The sequence below is a fragment of the Anas acuta genome, chromosome 4, assembly GCF_963932015.1.
Source record: "Anas acuta chromosome 4, bAnaAcu1.1, whole genome shotgun sequence".
NCBI lineage: Eukaryota > Metazoa > Chordata > Aves > Anseriformes > Anatidae > Anas > Anas acuta.
The window spans coordinates 24087946-24103389 of record NC_088982.1 but is presented as its reverse complement, the minus strand read 5'-3'; the positions used below and the strand labels follow the sequence as shown (position 1 = coordinate 24103389).

Here is a 15444-nt window from a genome sequence, read left to right as displayed (position 1 = left end):
AAGGGACTTAAAAGGAGGATGTTTAGGAGGAATTTCAGTTTACAAATGCATTCTGCTGCTGGTCTATCGAGTCCAATGCTAAGCTTGTATGAAGTCCATACCTCTCTACTCAGTTAGCTTTGGAAAATGGTACTGAGGGCTTGGGGTTGAAGCAATGTTTTATTAGAAAGTAGATGAAGCAATTTTGTCTTGGTGTAGGTTATTATCTGAAGCTATACTGTAAAAACTATTCACATTTGTGAAGTTAAGTGGAAAAGAACAAATAATTATACCCTACAATAAACTAGGCTGATGATTCCAATACTCAGACTACAAAAAAAAAAAAGGGGGGTGGGGAAATGGCAGAACAAAGCCAAGCTCCAAGAATCCAAATCCATGGACAATACATTACCATTATCAGTAAGCCACATACATGCAGTTCAAAGAAAGAATCCACAAGCCATTCTTTCAAACTGGTAACATCAGGCCAATAACATCTAGCTTTCTTTAGCAGTAGAAACAAAGCTTTAGAAACAGCTACTTATCAGAGACAATTACAAATAAAAACTCCTGTTCTGAACAATTGCCTTGCAATAGGGGGCAGTGTAATGTATACACCAACCAGTGTATGGGAATTGTGTGGTAAATAAAAACCTAACAAGAATCTATAAAATATTCCTATTTTCTGACAAGTTAGTATAGAAAATTCTTTGAGATTCTCAAATATTTATTTTAATGTCTCATCTGTTAGGAATGTTGTGGGTTCTTCTTGGGAAAAAATATTAAAACAAATTCAATCCATTTCCAAATAAACAAAGCAAGAAGCTAATTTAAAACTTTTTTTGATATTGCTTCTATTAAAAAATGCAGGAAATCATCTCTTTAAATGAGCGATAAAAAAAAAACAATTCAAATAAATGCAAATGCTAACCTGTATAGTGAAAAGCACCATGATCTGTTTGTGAAACAATCAAAATATTACATTTTAAAATGAGATTTGAAAAATCTACCCAAACAAATGCATGCATCACTGTAATCAGTAACACTAACTGGCATGCATTTATCTCTTGAATTCAGGCTGTAATCAGCAGCACAAAGATGAGTCATCAAATAAGATACTGTTTCATTAACAGTAAGGAACTTATACTGCATAAAAATGGTGATATCCATACCAGGTCTTCTTTCTCCTGTATGGCTATTTCTTCAGATATGATTTGCCTGAGAGAAACTTTCTGAGTCTGAGCATTCCAATGATCCATGAAAGGAAAAATTTCTGATGTTGTTGCTTTTTTAGTCTGTATGTCGTTAGATGAGCTTGAAAGCCAGTTCATTTTTTTCTTCTGCATTTTATTGTCCACATTTTGAGATAACAGCATTTCTGAGTCATTCATATCTATTTGCTGAATCAGTGTAGAACCTTCAAAAGCAATAAAAACAAGGTGACAAAACAATTATTTGATTACTTACACAAGAAAAGCCAAAACAATTACAAGTTTTTCATCCTAGGTGTTCTGGTCTTTATTAAAACAGAAAGCAACCTTCCTCGCTTCTATTTTCCAAAGACTGTCTGATCATCTTCACCTATTTTCTAAAACAAAAGCAAAATCAGATTTCCCAGATTCACCAAATTTTCAAGGACCAAGAATTTCCAAGCTGTAAACTACCCTGCACATACATAAACACATGCTTTTACAAGACGATTATCAACATGTATTTACACATTCACCTGCCTTTCTTCTATAACTTGACAGATGCTTAACAATCTGATGTCACATTTCTAGGAATTAATGATAGCAGCACTGTTTGGCCATTCATGTGGGGATTTAGCACCTACATTGCAATCCAAGTCTCCACCCATGCAAGATGAGTGGGATTATATTGTAGAGGAACATTTCTTCACAGGTAGTTGAGTGACTAGAAACTAGATAGTCAGGGACTTTTGGAACAAGGACATACATCTTCCTGCCCTATCCAAATCCTCTAAAACGGGCAGCAATGCGTGCGTGTTGTATGCCTGACCTCTTTCTTTCGCCTTCCTCTGCTAGGAATTCACTAGCTGCAGCTTTTCTTCCCAAATATCCAAAAAAAGGATTACAAAAATCCTATCAAACAGCTGTCTTACTCCAGCCAGAGCTTCTCTTTAAATTCTCCCAAGTACACAAAACAATATGTTTTTTCATTTTATCTCCCTGGGATCAGTGGTATTGCTTATAATTCACTTTTTTTTTCCCCTTAAAACTCTGTAAAGGAACGCTAAATAGTACAAAGACCAATACAAAAAAAGGTTAGCTTAACAAATGAATCCATCCTTCACTAGCTGGAGTATTTGCAACCTTACTGAAGTTTTAAAAAATTAAATGCTTTAACAATAGGAATTAAGTATTTTTTACAATAAAAAGAAATACGTGGCATACCTTCTGTAGACAACTTACCTGATTCATCTCTCCTCCGACGCTTCTAAATAAAAACAGGAAAAACATGAACGTTAATAAGCTGAAAAGTTTCATTGTGAAATGCTATGTTTATAAGTATTAGCTTCTACGTATGCCTACCTAGCTTCAAAATAATGTTTCACGGTATTTCTCAAATATTAGATTTTCAAAAGAAACATATTTAAGACAATTATTTTAAAAGTTAATTTTAAAAGATAGAATTGTATTTCCAAACACGCCAATGGGAGGAACATGCCCTACTGCAAAGATTTTGTAACTTTATTGAAATGAACCAAACAAAAATTGTGCCCAAATGCAGTCCAAGTTTCATACAGATACAGCAGAATGGAGGTTAGAGAACTCTCCTCAATTAATGTACATGGTGATGTTTCATATACACGATAATTCATCAAGAGCTCCTCTTAAATGTCAAAAGGCCAGTAATAATTTTTGTCCAGTGGAATTTTTGATCAATCTTGTAGTGAAATTTTACACTATGACCTTTTGTTTTCAAGGATCTCATTTTCATGATGACATACCGGTAACATGCAGTTTCTTCATCCCTTTAACTGTCTTTCAACAGCTCTGATGATTATGGCATACTGATATACTCCACATATTTCACAAAGCACGACTATTTTATCATTGTTCTCACAAAGATATTTACATCTTACAAACGCCTTCAGACCGAGACATTGAGCCAAATGGACTGACATAGCACATCATCATACCATAAGAAATCTACTTACCAGAATAGATTCTTTCCATTTTTCATGAATCACTTTTGCCAAATTCAGATCAATATGAACCACACAATCCTCAACAGTCAGTGATCCTTGCAGAAGAAAGAAAATATACTCATTAAAGCATTCTATAAAAGCTTATCCAAGCAACCAAAGTGCAACAGCCTAGTACTTACTAAGTTGAATTCTGGAGGTTTTGCACAAACTGTAATGCCTAAAAAAAATGTTCAGTAACTGCCAAGTTTTTCTTTAAAAAAAAAAAAAAAAAAAAAAAAAAAAAAAAAAAGCCACACAGAATCATCATCTAGTGCTCAAAAATTCAGAGTAAGAAAAATGAGTTAATATTATATGTATCTTGCTGAAATATGATAACCTGAACAACCACTGTTCACTTACAACTCCAGTATCATTTGTGAAAACATGACTTCCCCAATTTAATTGCAATCCACATGTAACTGCTTTCAAATAATACAGCATTACTAGCCACTGTACAATAGTATTCATATTCCTCCTTCCAAACTCACAACCTTAGAGAAGCTGCACTATAGGTATCACCTCTAACTCTAAAGGAAACAACAGGAATTATCATGGTATCATCACAATATGTACTTTCCCTAAAATGTCCTTCTAATATTGTTACATTTCCCACCCTTAAAAAAAATAACAGGTCAAGAAGTACACATATGTCAAATAAAAATCTGGGGCAGACATGAAACAAAATAAAACACCTTTCTGCTATCAAAAACAAGTAATTTTTCTTTTTTGGAGGGGGTGGGCATGGAATGCAGGAGAGCAGCCAAACCCACCAACAGACCAGGTATGCAGGGTTTCACATCAAGTAATCTTTCAGAGAATAGAAAAAACTGAGAGAAAATAAATTATCCTCCTCGTGTTTTCCTTCCTTCTCTTTTCTATCAGTCTTTAACTCTTGTATTTTGATGCATGTTCAAACTGCTTATGGCTTTCTTCACCATAGTTTGTTTTTCATTTTGTTTGCATCTCTAAGTATAGCCTTCCTTTATTTTCTCTCTAAACCATTCATCTTCTTCCCCAGTTTAACTGATGACTAAAATCTTTTTTCTCCTTTTTGTTTCCTTAACCAGTCATCATTTGCATCTTCCTCACCATCTTGATAACCCTCCAGTTTGAATATAGGCTCAAAGGCCTGTGGCTCAGAAGGCAAATAAGCCAATATTCTTTTTTTCTGCTTTTGAAGTATGTACAAAAAGACAGTTAGAAAGTAGCACTACTGCATTCGTATTTTATGCCATGCTTGCTTCAGTTCCATTTTTAGATCAACAGAAGCAGGCAACAGCATCATGAGGAATTGTGCAAATATATTCCCAAGCAAAAGAAGAAAGATTTTTTTTAGCCAAGATTTTTTTTTTTCCATAAAAATATGGAAATGATTATGCCCATACCTGCATCAATGCCAACAGGTCCAAATATTTCTTTCAACTGGAGTGCCAGTTCAGGAGATAATGTTAGTTCTAGGCTATCTATATTGAAGGCTGAAGGTGATACTGATGAAGGACATTGTAACTTGGTTTTATCTTCATCCCTGCACACAGTTTCACTTTCTTCTTTACCATAAATCTCCCTGGTACTCCCCTGCATTTCTTTATCAGTTTCCAGTTCTTTATCACTCTTAGGACCGATCAGAGGTACACGATCTATTTCCAGTAACAAAGCAGTCCCTTCAGCATTCTCCGCATTGCTTTCTGAAGGGTTACTACTTTCACTTTCATTATTTAATTTGGATTTCAAATTGGTAGTTGCATCAAGACCATGAGATGAATCCATGGGTACATATAAACCTGCATCAAGTTCTGAGGCTGGGAGTTTATTTCGCGTTTCTTCAACAGGGCTCACATGCTCTGTAGTCTGCATTCTTGACATGGTCTGCTCAATGACACCTGCTGCAGAGCTGTCTGCATCATCTCTAGGAGCTTTATCGCTGGAATTTTTCATTTCCACTGAATCGTTCAATGAGATAGCAGCAAATGAGTCAGACACATCAGAATCTGTCACAATTGCCTTAGTATTCCTGCTTTCTGCAACGCTGATTGATGAGTTCTTGACTTCTGAAAGCTCAGAAATATCAACAGTCCCAATGATTTGCTCTGTGTGTTTGCCATTTTTGAGATTCTCATCATAGTTCGTATTTTCCTTGAAATCAAGGTCTGCAACAAGTGGCTCAGCTTCTCTTATTTGAAAGCACTCACTATCAATATCTTTGTGCAATTTTTCATCAGAGTCTAACAGCAGACCTGTGGCCCAGTCTATGTCTTTGTTACATCTTTCATACAGGTCTTTCAGAGCTTCAAATGAAAAAGACTCAAAGAGCTTACACAGCATATTTAGCTTTTCAGACTCATCAATATTGATAAGTTCACTTTCTTCCACAAATGTGCTTTTATCGTACATAACTCGGTAGGGGATCTTTTCCTGAGAACCTGAAGTATTATCCACATCTTTGGGTTTAAAGCCATCTAGTCTGCCATGCAATACTTTGACAGTCTCAGGAAAAAGCATTTTCTTTTCTAATCTCCACAGGAGAGCAAAATCGTGTGATTCAGTTTGTGAATGGCTACTTATTTGTCTACATGAGCCCATATCACGCTTCTCTTCTGCTGAAGTAAGCGTAGACAACTGTTCCTCTTCTTTTGGATGGGGCAAATTGTTGTTTGTAAAAGTGAGGGCTAATTTGTGATGTTTCCTCGTTCTCTTACTTTGCTGGGTTTTCTTCTCACCAACTGTTTCACTAGCTACTGTTTCAGGTTGGTGAACCTGCAACCCTTTTGTATCTTCTTGTTCTGCAGTGTTTACAGGTGTCCCACGAAGCACATCTAAAGTCTCAAGAGCATTTTTATTAACATCACCTTCAGTACTTCTACCTTCATCAGACTGATTTAGACTTGTCTTTCTCACTCTCCTTGGCCTCTGTTGTCTCTGTTCTAATGAGCTGGAGACAGGCCAATGTCCTAACATTTGCAGTTCTGGTACAACTTTATCTGAACAGCTAGAGGATGAATTTTCTTCCCCCTGTCCTTTTTCAACAGTACAGGTATCAGGTAGGCCTGCTTGCTCTTTACTTAATTCAGGATTGGGAGTTTTACCTTCACTATCATTCTTTAGAGAAGACTTTTCTAGTTTTCTAGCTCTTTTGACCCTCTGTCCCATTGTTTGTTGTACAGGCCAGTCACCCAGGAAGTTTAGTAGCTCTGGTTTCCTTGATGTGTCCAGAGCTGAGCTGCTTGGTTCCACTGTGTTACTGCTCTGTGTTGATTCTGGTTCCATACATTTTTCACTGCATTGTTCAGTTTCAGCCTGAACTTTGAGAATGTTGTTATCGCTGTGTTCCGCAGCTCCTCCTAAGTGTAAGGTCTCTTCAGTTGCGGTCACCTCAACCTCATCCACTTCTGTTTCAGTAATTCTTTCCATTCCTTCTCCCTTTTCTTCGTGTTTCTCCAAGGGCAGTTCTTTTTCTACACAGCCTGACAAATCAACATCCAAGTCACCTTGAACAGTGCTGTTCTCAGTACTGTGTTCCACGGAGTTATTTTCTGTTTTGTTTTCCTCTTTCTGAAAATGTTCAGGAGTACAGTTACTTTCTAAAGTTAGAGAAGAACCGGAAACATGTTTATCATCTTCAGGTGATTCAAGAGGCACAGGATCAGAAGCAAATGTTTTTTCTTCCTTTATACCAGAATGCTCCTCTCTCTCTCTGAAAGACAAAATGCAATAAAAGATAAACCCATTTCAGACTTTCTTTAAGCCCCTGTTCTTGTTCACATTTTTAATTTTGTCTTGGCTATTTAGTATTGTAAAAGTTACAGATCATAATCCACCCTTTATGACACACTATAATCATGCAGCTGAAAAACCTTAGCGAGAGGAAAACAAATTTAAGATGACAACACAAACCTCAACATGCTGTTATAAAAAGTAATGAGCTAGGCAAAGCAGAACTTTCTTTGGTAAGTAACCCTATTTTAGTTCAGCAAGGGACTAAGAATACTTTCCTAAGAGTCTATCTTTCCCCATTCCCATCATTCACTTATGTACTGGAACACTCTGTTGCCACAAATTTCCTCCTGCACAGCCACAAAGGTGGTAACTTTTTCTGTTTAATGACTGCTTCTCCCTTCTGATTGCTAGATGCTAAGCAAAAGAGTCCAGAAATTAACTAGGAAGGGTCCTGCCATTTCACATCACTCTGCTTTTCACAATCAACTACATTCCATTCGTTATCAGTCCCTACTTAATTTAAAATATATTAAGCATGGAACAAACAACCTACATAAGAACGCACAGGAAATCAGATTTTATTGATGCATATAGAGCTTTATTCAGATTAGCCACTACAAAATTATCTATGTTGGGTGTGTGTACCCAACAGAAATCTAGACTATTCTACATTATGCATATTCAAGAGCAAGTAGCTAACTCCTACTATTATATGAATGTCATCTTATATCAGCGCACAGACTCAGAAATAGTAATTTGCTCATATTTGAGGCTGCATTTTTGTGAAAAGCATTTTATGGACTTAAGTGTTATACATACAACAGCACATATCTATCAGGTAAGGTATATCCCTTGACTGCTCATTTCTAGCAGTCCTGTAATCCCTAAAAACTAAGAAAACTTTGTAGTGTGTTTCTTTGTTATTATTTCATTAATGTTTGAAACATGTTCAGTGTTCAACAGCACTACCCAGGTTCCACTACTATAAAGTTTGATTCTTTAGCCTTTTTTTTTTTTTTTGATACTACAAGGCTAGGAAAATAATCTAACCTATTACTCTCCTCCTGACAAGGAGGATCTTCACTCCAGGCAGCAACTTCTGATTTGTCTGGGACTGAAGAATCCAAGATTGATCTAATACTAAGGCAACGTTCATACCGCTCCAACATTCTCTTGATCTTTTCTTTAGATACACCATGAATATTCCGCCTATGAATTAAAAAAAATATTTATATTCAGATTTGCATATTAGAACAGACTAAGAGAAGAGCATAATTGATGGTTACAGCAAGACTAACCAGAGAACTCATAAGGACACAGCAAAAGCTGAAATAGAAATTCATTCCATATCAGTGCACCAAAGTATTCAAAACAGGGAGTCTCAGACAAATTACTGCTCTGTTTGACTTCACCCTGTCTGGCTGCCCTGCTCTGCAAGATGTTTTGTTTAGTACTGAAATCTAAAACTGCACCAATGTGTTGTCTTCAAATAAGCATCAGAAACACACCACGTTAGATCCAGACAGTGATACAGGAAGTCGAAGTGGATGATTCCAGAGTTCAGTCTTTCTTCTCTGGCTTTCATAAGGTAACAACTCCTTGAGTCTTGAGAAAAGCTTACTTGCATATTATTCTAGACATTTTTTGGGTATCCAGAATTTCCAGTGGCTCTGTTAAACACCAACGCAGCAATTATACCTAGAACAAGTGAAACCTGCCAAGGATGGCAAAACAGGTACAGGAGAAAATACCAACTGATCTCTAGTAAAAGAAAGTAGGACTTTCCTCCCCCCTACCTAACCACAGTTTATTCCAAAATGACTCCTGTTTGCTCCTGCTTTCTGAAAAAGAAGTCTGCATGGGCCAGGAACTGGTATTTATGCTTAAAGTTGTCCAACAACCTATGGGTCTTTGGTTACTAAACCATCTGAGCTCCTCTCAGTTCATTCAGAGACATCACAATGATGTCTAGGCTTGGTATCAAGAAGCTCCTGCTCCTTAAAAAGTTAAGGTAGCATCACAGTCAACGAGACACAGGTAGTCATTGGTTTCTGCTGGGTTTTCTCACATTTAAGTTGTATGTTAGGTAAGAAAATAATCTACCTTACCTCCCTTGAAAAGTGGCCAACCTTAAGCTAAGCATGCAAATTCAGATGACAATATATATTATGAAATCACAGAATAATTTAATGTGAAAGGGACCTCTGGAGAACATGCAGCACAATCTCCTACTCAGAAGGTACAGCTAGGCCAGGCTGTCAAGTTTTCAATGTACCCGGTGACTGAATGTCCACAAACTCTGGGCAACCTCCTTCAGTGCCCAACCACCTTTTTTATTTTATGTAATCAAAGTTTCACAAGATCCAACTAGTTTATGTTTTATCCTATCCCTGCACCATTCTCAGAAGAGATCCTTTTAGTCTTCTCTGTAACCTCCCAACAGGTAGCAGAAGGCAGCAATACAATCCCTCCTAAACATTTCTTCTTAAGGCTAAATAAACTGTTCTTGCCCAATTCAGCATCATCTGCAAAGCTCCTGTAGGCACAGTCTGTCCCAACATCCAAGTCATAAAAAGGACATTAAATAGCAATGGCCCTAGTATTGATCCTAGAAGGACATCAGCCACTGCTTGGACTTTGAACAACTGATCACACCTTTTGAACTTACCAATATATTGGTTGGATATATATCCAACCAATATATTTTTAAGATACCTTATTATCCACTGACACAGAGCTAAATAGGCAAGACAAACTGTAAGTAACAGGACCGTGTAGAGGTCCTGTTAAATACGCAGGGGCTGATACAGAGGGGTTTGTCCCTCTGAGGCCACAAGGTGCTGACGGTCTTAATCCACATGGCAGCAAAGACATTCCAAGTAAGACAACAGACCATCCAGGTGCAAAACCAGTCCCAACCTAAGATCATTTTTGCAACTTCAGGAACCCAAAGGAGCAATCACTGCTCTTTGATGCAAAAGAACTTCAATCATTGAAATGTTACATAGTATTGCTGCTAGTATCTTTTGTATTAATTAAAACAAAGTGACAGAATTACATATATATATATATAAATATATAATGTATATAAAATCCAACAGAGGTTACTATTGTATGAAAAATTAAAGTCTACTTATTATTGAAAAATAAAGTCATAGTCAGACTATGAGAAGTATTCAATAGAACATGAAATTTTCCTTTACATTCTTACTTTTCAAGTTCTTTTGGTTTAAACTTCCACCAAGTGTCTGGTTCGCGGAACATGACTTTGTATTTGAACTGCTGAGCCTGAATAAAACAAATATAAAACGGAACAAAAACACATCATCCATCTACAAAAAAATGTACATGCATAGGCTGCTTCTTTAAAGCTGTTTTTTTTTTATATTTTTCAAAACCAATTAAATATCTGGAACAATGCATTTTCTTTCACTGTTTAAATTCTAATTATATAAATGGAGATTTTTACATTAAGTTTGTGCCATTATCCCAATTAAAAAAAAAAAAAAAAAACATCTCTATTTGATATAATCCCTTTAATGTTCTACCTCCTCTGAGTCAGAGCAGACTCAAGAGCACAGAGCATCGCCTCTCTCCAGGTGTGGTATGCATGTGTCTACACAGCCTCTTATACAGAAAAGCTCAATGCTTACACGCAGACATTCAGAGCTGGCTAGATGCAAGCTGGTTCCAAACAGGCAATTCAGCTCTACTAACACAGCTAGAGTGGACAGCCTTCCTGACAGCCTGGAAACCTGAGCAGGCAGCAAGTAAATGGCCCTTATAATCTGCACTACTGATGCGAGTAGACCATACATTTTTAAAAAGTAGCTTGTATTTTTCCTCATAATATAGAAGAGGAAAATAATCCAATTTTCCACACAAAAATATATTTTTGCGTTTAAGTACAAAACACTCGGATTTGTCACCTGGAAACCAGGCCAGTTCAACACGCAGGCATACAAACAACACAGCACTGGGTAATATCATTCCATATAGCACTTGACTCCAGACTTCCCTGTGATACAAGAGCTAGACTGAGGAAGATAATCTGATTTTAAAACATGTTGACATAAAGGTCAGTAATCCCTTTTTGTATCCATGAAATTATGATACTAACCAATGTAACATAGGGCTTCATCTCCCATGCTTGTATGTTTGTGTTGTCTATTATTATAGGAGAGATTCTCCTTTCAAATGCTTCTTTGGCTGAAAGACAGGTGTATAAATGAATGTGATATGGTTAATTTTGTGATAATAGCATGGACATGTAACACTTATACTTCTCTAAATCCATAATAATTTTTTAATAGAAAATCCACAATGATAAACCACTGAGTAAACTCTTGCCACAACTTGTTCTCTCTGTTCCAAGGCCCTCTTATTTTAGAAATTCCCCCCATACGTAAAGCTACTGAGATGACATTATTCTTTTGAATTAATAAATGCATGATAATCAAGGAATGAAAATGCAGATGTAAAATGTGGCAAGATGACTAATCAATCAATAAATCAAACTAAAAAAAACTACATGATCACCTTAAAGTGGACTTCTTTGTTGCATACAAAATTCTTGGCTTTATAACAGTCTTAAGAATAGTCCACTCTGTAAACTGTATAAAATACGAAAAATCAAAAGAATTATTGTAGTTTTTAATACATAGTCATAAAATGTTTAGAATTACTAGCTTTGAGATACAGCACCATGTTTCTGTAGCTATGTTACAATGAGTCTGAACAACCAAAGTTATCAATGAATCATGTTTCTTATTAATCCATTTTTCTACAGGTTAGAAATTTGACAGTAGAAAAGTGATCATGATTCAAATTTAGCAAACATATGCTTTAAGAGCTGTTTCTATGGAGAGCTTAGTGGGAGCCTCTATCACAAAATACACTGATTATGGAAAAATATTATTGTTTCTGTCTTGATCTTACAAATGTTATAAATTTGCCAACATTTTAATGCTCGAGAGAAAAAAATAACCACAAGCAGGAAAATATCTGTGTAGGTGTTTTATTTGTATCAACGTTCTCATTATTTATTGTATATGGATAAATAATTATTCAGCTTAATATCAGAAAAAAATATTGCTAGGAGATAGCACTGGTCACCACTCCAGGGGGATACAACCCAAAATACATACCACGATGAAATTTGAGGACAAAATCTTTTGACAAAACTGGTGCTCTCGATTGCAAAACACACAATGAACAGGTGATTTCTGAGTTTTTGCTCATACTCTTTTTCTACACACATTCAAAACTAATTGCAAGATGGGAAAAATGCTGATCCTGTGGCACAAGCATTACAAGACAGGCAGCTTCTTCAACAGTACACAAGCACTGAAGTGTAAACAAACAAGCTAGTCCCTTATTTATTCCTCACCTCGTCTCCTGTTCCAGTCATGTGCTTCCCCTAAGCAATCAGGATCATAATGGTATTGTCCATGTTTATAAAAGTAATCATCACTACTAAGAATGACTCCACCTGGATTATCCTCCAGCAAAGTCCTGTGAAAGATCAAGAAGTAAGTAGTTTTTCCCCTTCTCCTCCCCAGCCCTGCTGTTTACTAACATATACATCTTCAGTCTCTTGTCCAAAAGCAGCATGGCTGATTATTTGGAACATAAGCAGCAAATTCAGGTAAAGGATGAATCATCCTCCAAGCAAAGATGAACTATAATAATTTCCCTCCTTTTGCAAATGCTGTGTGTATCTAGGGAAAACAGCTGATAGTTTCCCTGCAAGTCTCACTCCAAGAAATCAGAAAAATATTTTTCCATCTTTATGTAGTGACATACATTCATACTGCCAGATAAACATGCAGTTTTAATTGCACCAAGTATGTCAGATGCCAGCCAAAGGACTCTATGTGTAATGTAGGCTTTCAGAGAGTTAGAAAAGAAATCACCCTGAGACACTCAACACATACTACTTACACAAATTTTCTCAAAAGAATTCCGACAGTGGGAGGGAAATTTCTACCTATTGTATTTCCAACAATGTTATTGGAAGGAAATACATGAAATTATTAGGGATTAGACAAACACAGTAGAGCTAAATATTACTGTGATGATTTACTCTGCTGGCGTAACTCTATTCTGGACCTCAGGCCAGTGAGGGACATTAAAATGTACCCCTCCTATTTTAATTTTCACCAGAGATCAAGAAGCTGGAAGTGACTCTGTTCTCTCCACTTGTTATTACTCATGATGCTGTACATACAGCAGGACAATTAAGGTTTAATCATAACTATTTAAAAACGTCAGAAAATAGTCTTTGCCTGCACTAAATCCTTTAGACAATTAAGCAACTTCTTTTATAAGCTCACAATATAGATGTTCTACCTTGCCAAATATGATTTTCCTGATCCTGGAACACCTCTGAGAAGAACAAGTACTTGACCTATAAGGTGCATCTTTTTTCTCATCATGTGACAAACAGGTGGTTGCTGTGCTTGCGAGAGGTTCAATTTTGAGTTTCTATCTTGATTTCCCCATACCTTCAGAGAAGGATTGCTATCCCAGGCATTTGAAACCGCTGGAGAAGAAAAAAAAAGTCCTTCTTCCAAATTCCTATAGTCTGAAATAGGCCTCCACTGCCCTGGACTGGCAGCCACAGGAGTTACAAAGCTGTGGTTTCCACTGGAAGGATAAAACGCAGGGGCCATGAGGTTCCACTGTTGATGAGTTTGACATGACGGCATAGAAAAGTTTGAGTTATAACCCTGCTGAGATTGCTCAAAATCTACAAGTTTTGGTGTTTTGAAACTGGATCTTTCAAGAGATGCCTCTGGAAGAGAAGCGCTCTGGTGGCTGTTACAGGCAGTCATTACCTCTTTGTCCTGTTCCATGTACTTTGAATTAGGATTTTCATTGACAGCTGCTCCAAGTTCCAGAGGTCTTTGGGAGGACTCACCAGAAGCAGCAGTTTCACTTTTATGATCTGGAACAGTATCTTGTGCCTGATCAGAATTTCCACATGACGTTTCTCCACTTGATTTTTTACAGGCTTCTGAAGCTACATCATGGTGAACATGCATTTCTGACCAACCAGAATCTTCCAATACTTGTGCAACAGTGTCTGATGCAGCTGGGGAGCTTGTCTGGATGCTCAGTTGGCTCACTGGTGGCTGAGAACAGCAAAGGTTTTCTAAAACCTCGTCATTTGTCCCTATTTGCTGTGGGAAATGTAGGACATTGCAACCTGAATCAGATTCTTCCCACTGAGGAAATTCATTAAAGCCATCGTGTTCACATACAATTTGGTCATTTGCAGAATTAGGCAATTCATCACTCAAGCTGTATCTCTGAAAGGCATTTTCTATTAAGGAATCCAGTTCTTCAGTCAGCTGCACATCAGGCGATAAGACCTTTTCTTTTTCTTCTTCACAATTACTGTGTTCTGCAGTACTTCCCCCTGTTCTTTGATTTCCAACAGATCTTTGCTGATTAACAAGAGCTAGTGATGATACTACTGTATCAAAACCTGAGATTTTTGAAGATACTGCTCCTTCGGCATGAGTAGACAGCTCTAGCAGATAATCCATAGCATTTTCTACTGTTGAATAAAGAAAATAAAGCGTGGTCAACCGGAGCAACACAAGCTGATGCGAATGTAGTTTTTTACTTCAGGAAGTATTCATAATAACTAAGACAACCAACGGAAAGTTCACCAATTCATCTATTGACATATCTTTTGCAACTCTCTTGACCTGTATCTCTTTAGAGGTAAAAGACAGAACTGAAAATAGACACATTGCAAAATAATAACACAATAAGCATTAAAATGACTAAGGAAACAGTGTCTAAAAATGACTATGTTTAACTGGAAAAAAAAGCAAGTAAGTCAGAGCTGGATGTTTAAATGGATCCTTATTTCTAACCTACGTGGTACAAGTGAAATAGCGTGAAATGAACTGAAAGACACCATTGAGAGCTAAAGAGATACAAGTATAAAAATTGCTTTTATTATGGCTAGGCCCAAGTGAAAATGTCACAACTAATAGCTTGAAAAATCCAGCATCCACACTGAATCTTTGGAAAGCCACTAAATGGAGCATAGGTTACCTGTGATTAACGTTAACAAAAATGAAAACCTGGCACAAGTAGCATAAAATTAAAACTAAGCCTCTATTTTTCTGAAGTACAATGTAGCAACAAGTCTGTTCAAGTCCAACTCTCTCTGCACACAGAAGTACATCTTATATAAAACCTTCCTTGTCCTTCTATCTTCTCTACTATATGAGAGCAACTTACTGTTACTCATACAAAAAAGATATATATATATTCTATTTTTTCAATTTTTAAGCTGAACCTAAGTGTGTAAATCTTATTACACAAAAGCATGAATCAATAACTACACCAAATCCACTTTTCAAGGAAAAGTGATCATAGCAACAAATATTAAGTTGACCTATTAAGTTATAAATTCTATACAATTCAGGTAACAAAAACAGCAATAAAAGCAGCCCTTTTAATGGTTAAATTTCACACACATGAAGAATGCCAACCTCTACCTTCTTTGCAAATATTTT

General features: G+C 36.6%; 1 protein-coding gene across 5 annotated transcripts in view; it reads right to left on the bottom strand.

Moving 5' to 3' along the window:
- The window catches only part of N4BP2 (NEDD4 binding protein 2), a 40389-nt gene that overhangs the window by 12166 nt on the left and 12779 nt on the right, over window positions 1-15444 (bottom strand). For 4 of the 5 annotated variants that reach the window (XM_068680150.1, XM_068680152.1, XM_068680153.1 and 1 more), the window contains 9 exons: window positions 13256-14468; window positions 12294-12418; window positions 11025-11113; window positions 10116-10192; window positions 7955-8113; window positions 4576-6881; window positions 3161-3246; window positions 2412-2436; window positions 1152-1396 (listed from right to left, as the gene is read on the bottom strand). In XM_068680150.1, the coding sequence (XP_068536251.1) occupies window positions 1152-1396; window positions 2412-2436; window positions 3161-3246; window positions 4576-6881; window positions 7955-8113; window positions 10116-10192; window positions 11025-11113; window positions 12294-12418; window positions 13256-14468 (4325 nt within the window). The remainder of the gene's footprint in view (window positions 1-1151; window positions 1397-2411; window positions 2437-3160; window positions 3247-4575; window positions 6882-7954; window positions 8114-10115; window positions 10193-11024; window positions 11114-12293; window positions 12419-13255; window positions 14469-15444) is intronic. The other variant, XM_068680154.1, reaches the window with a different exon arrangement.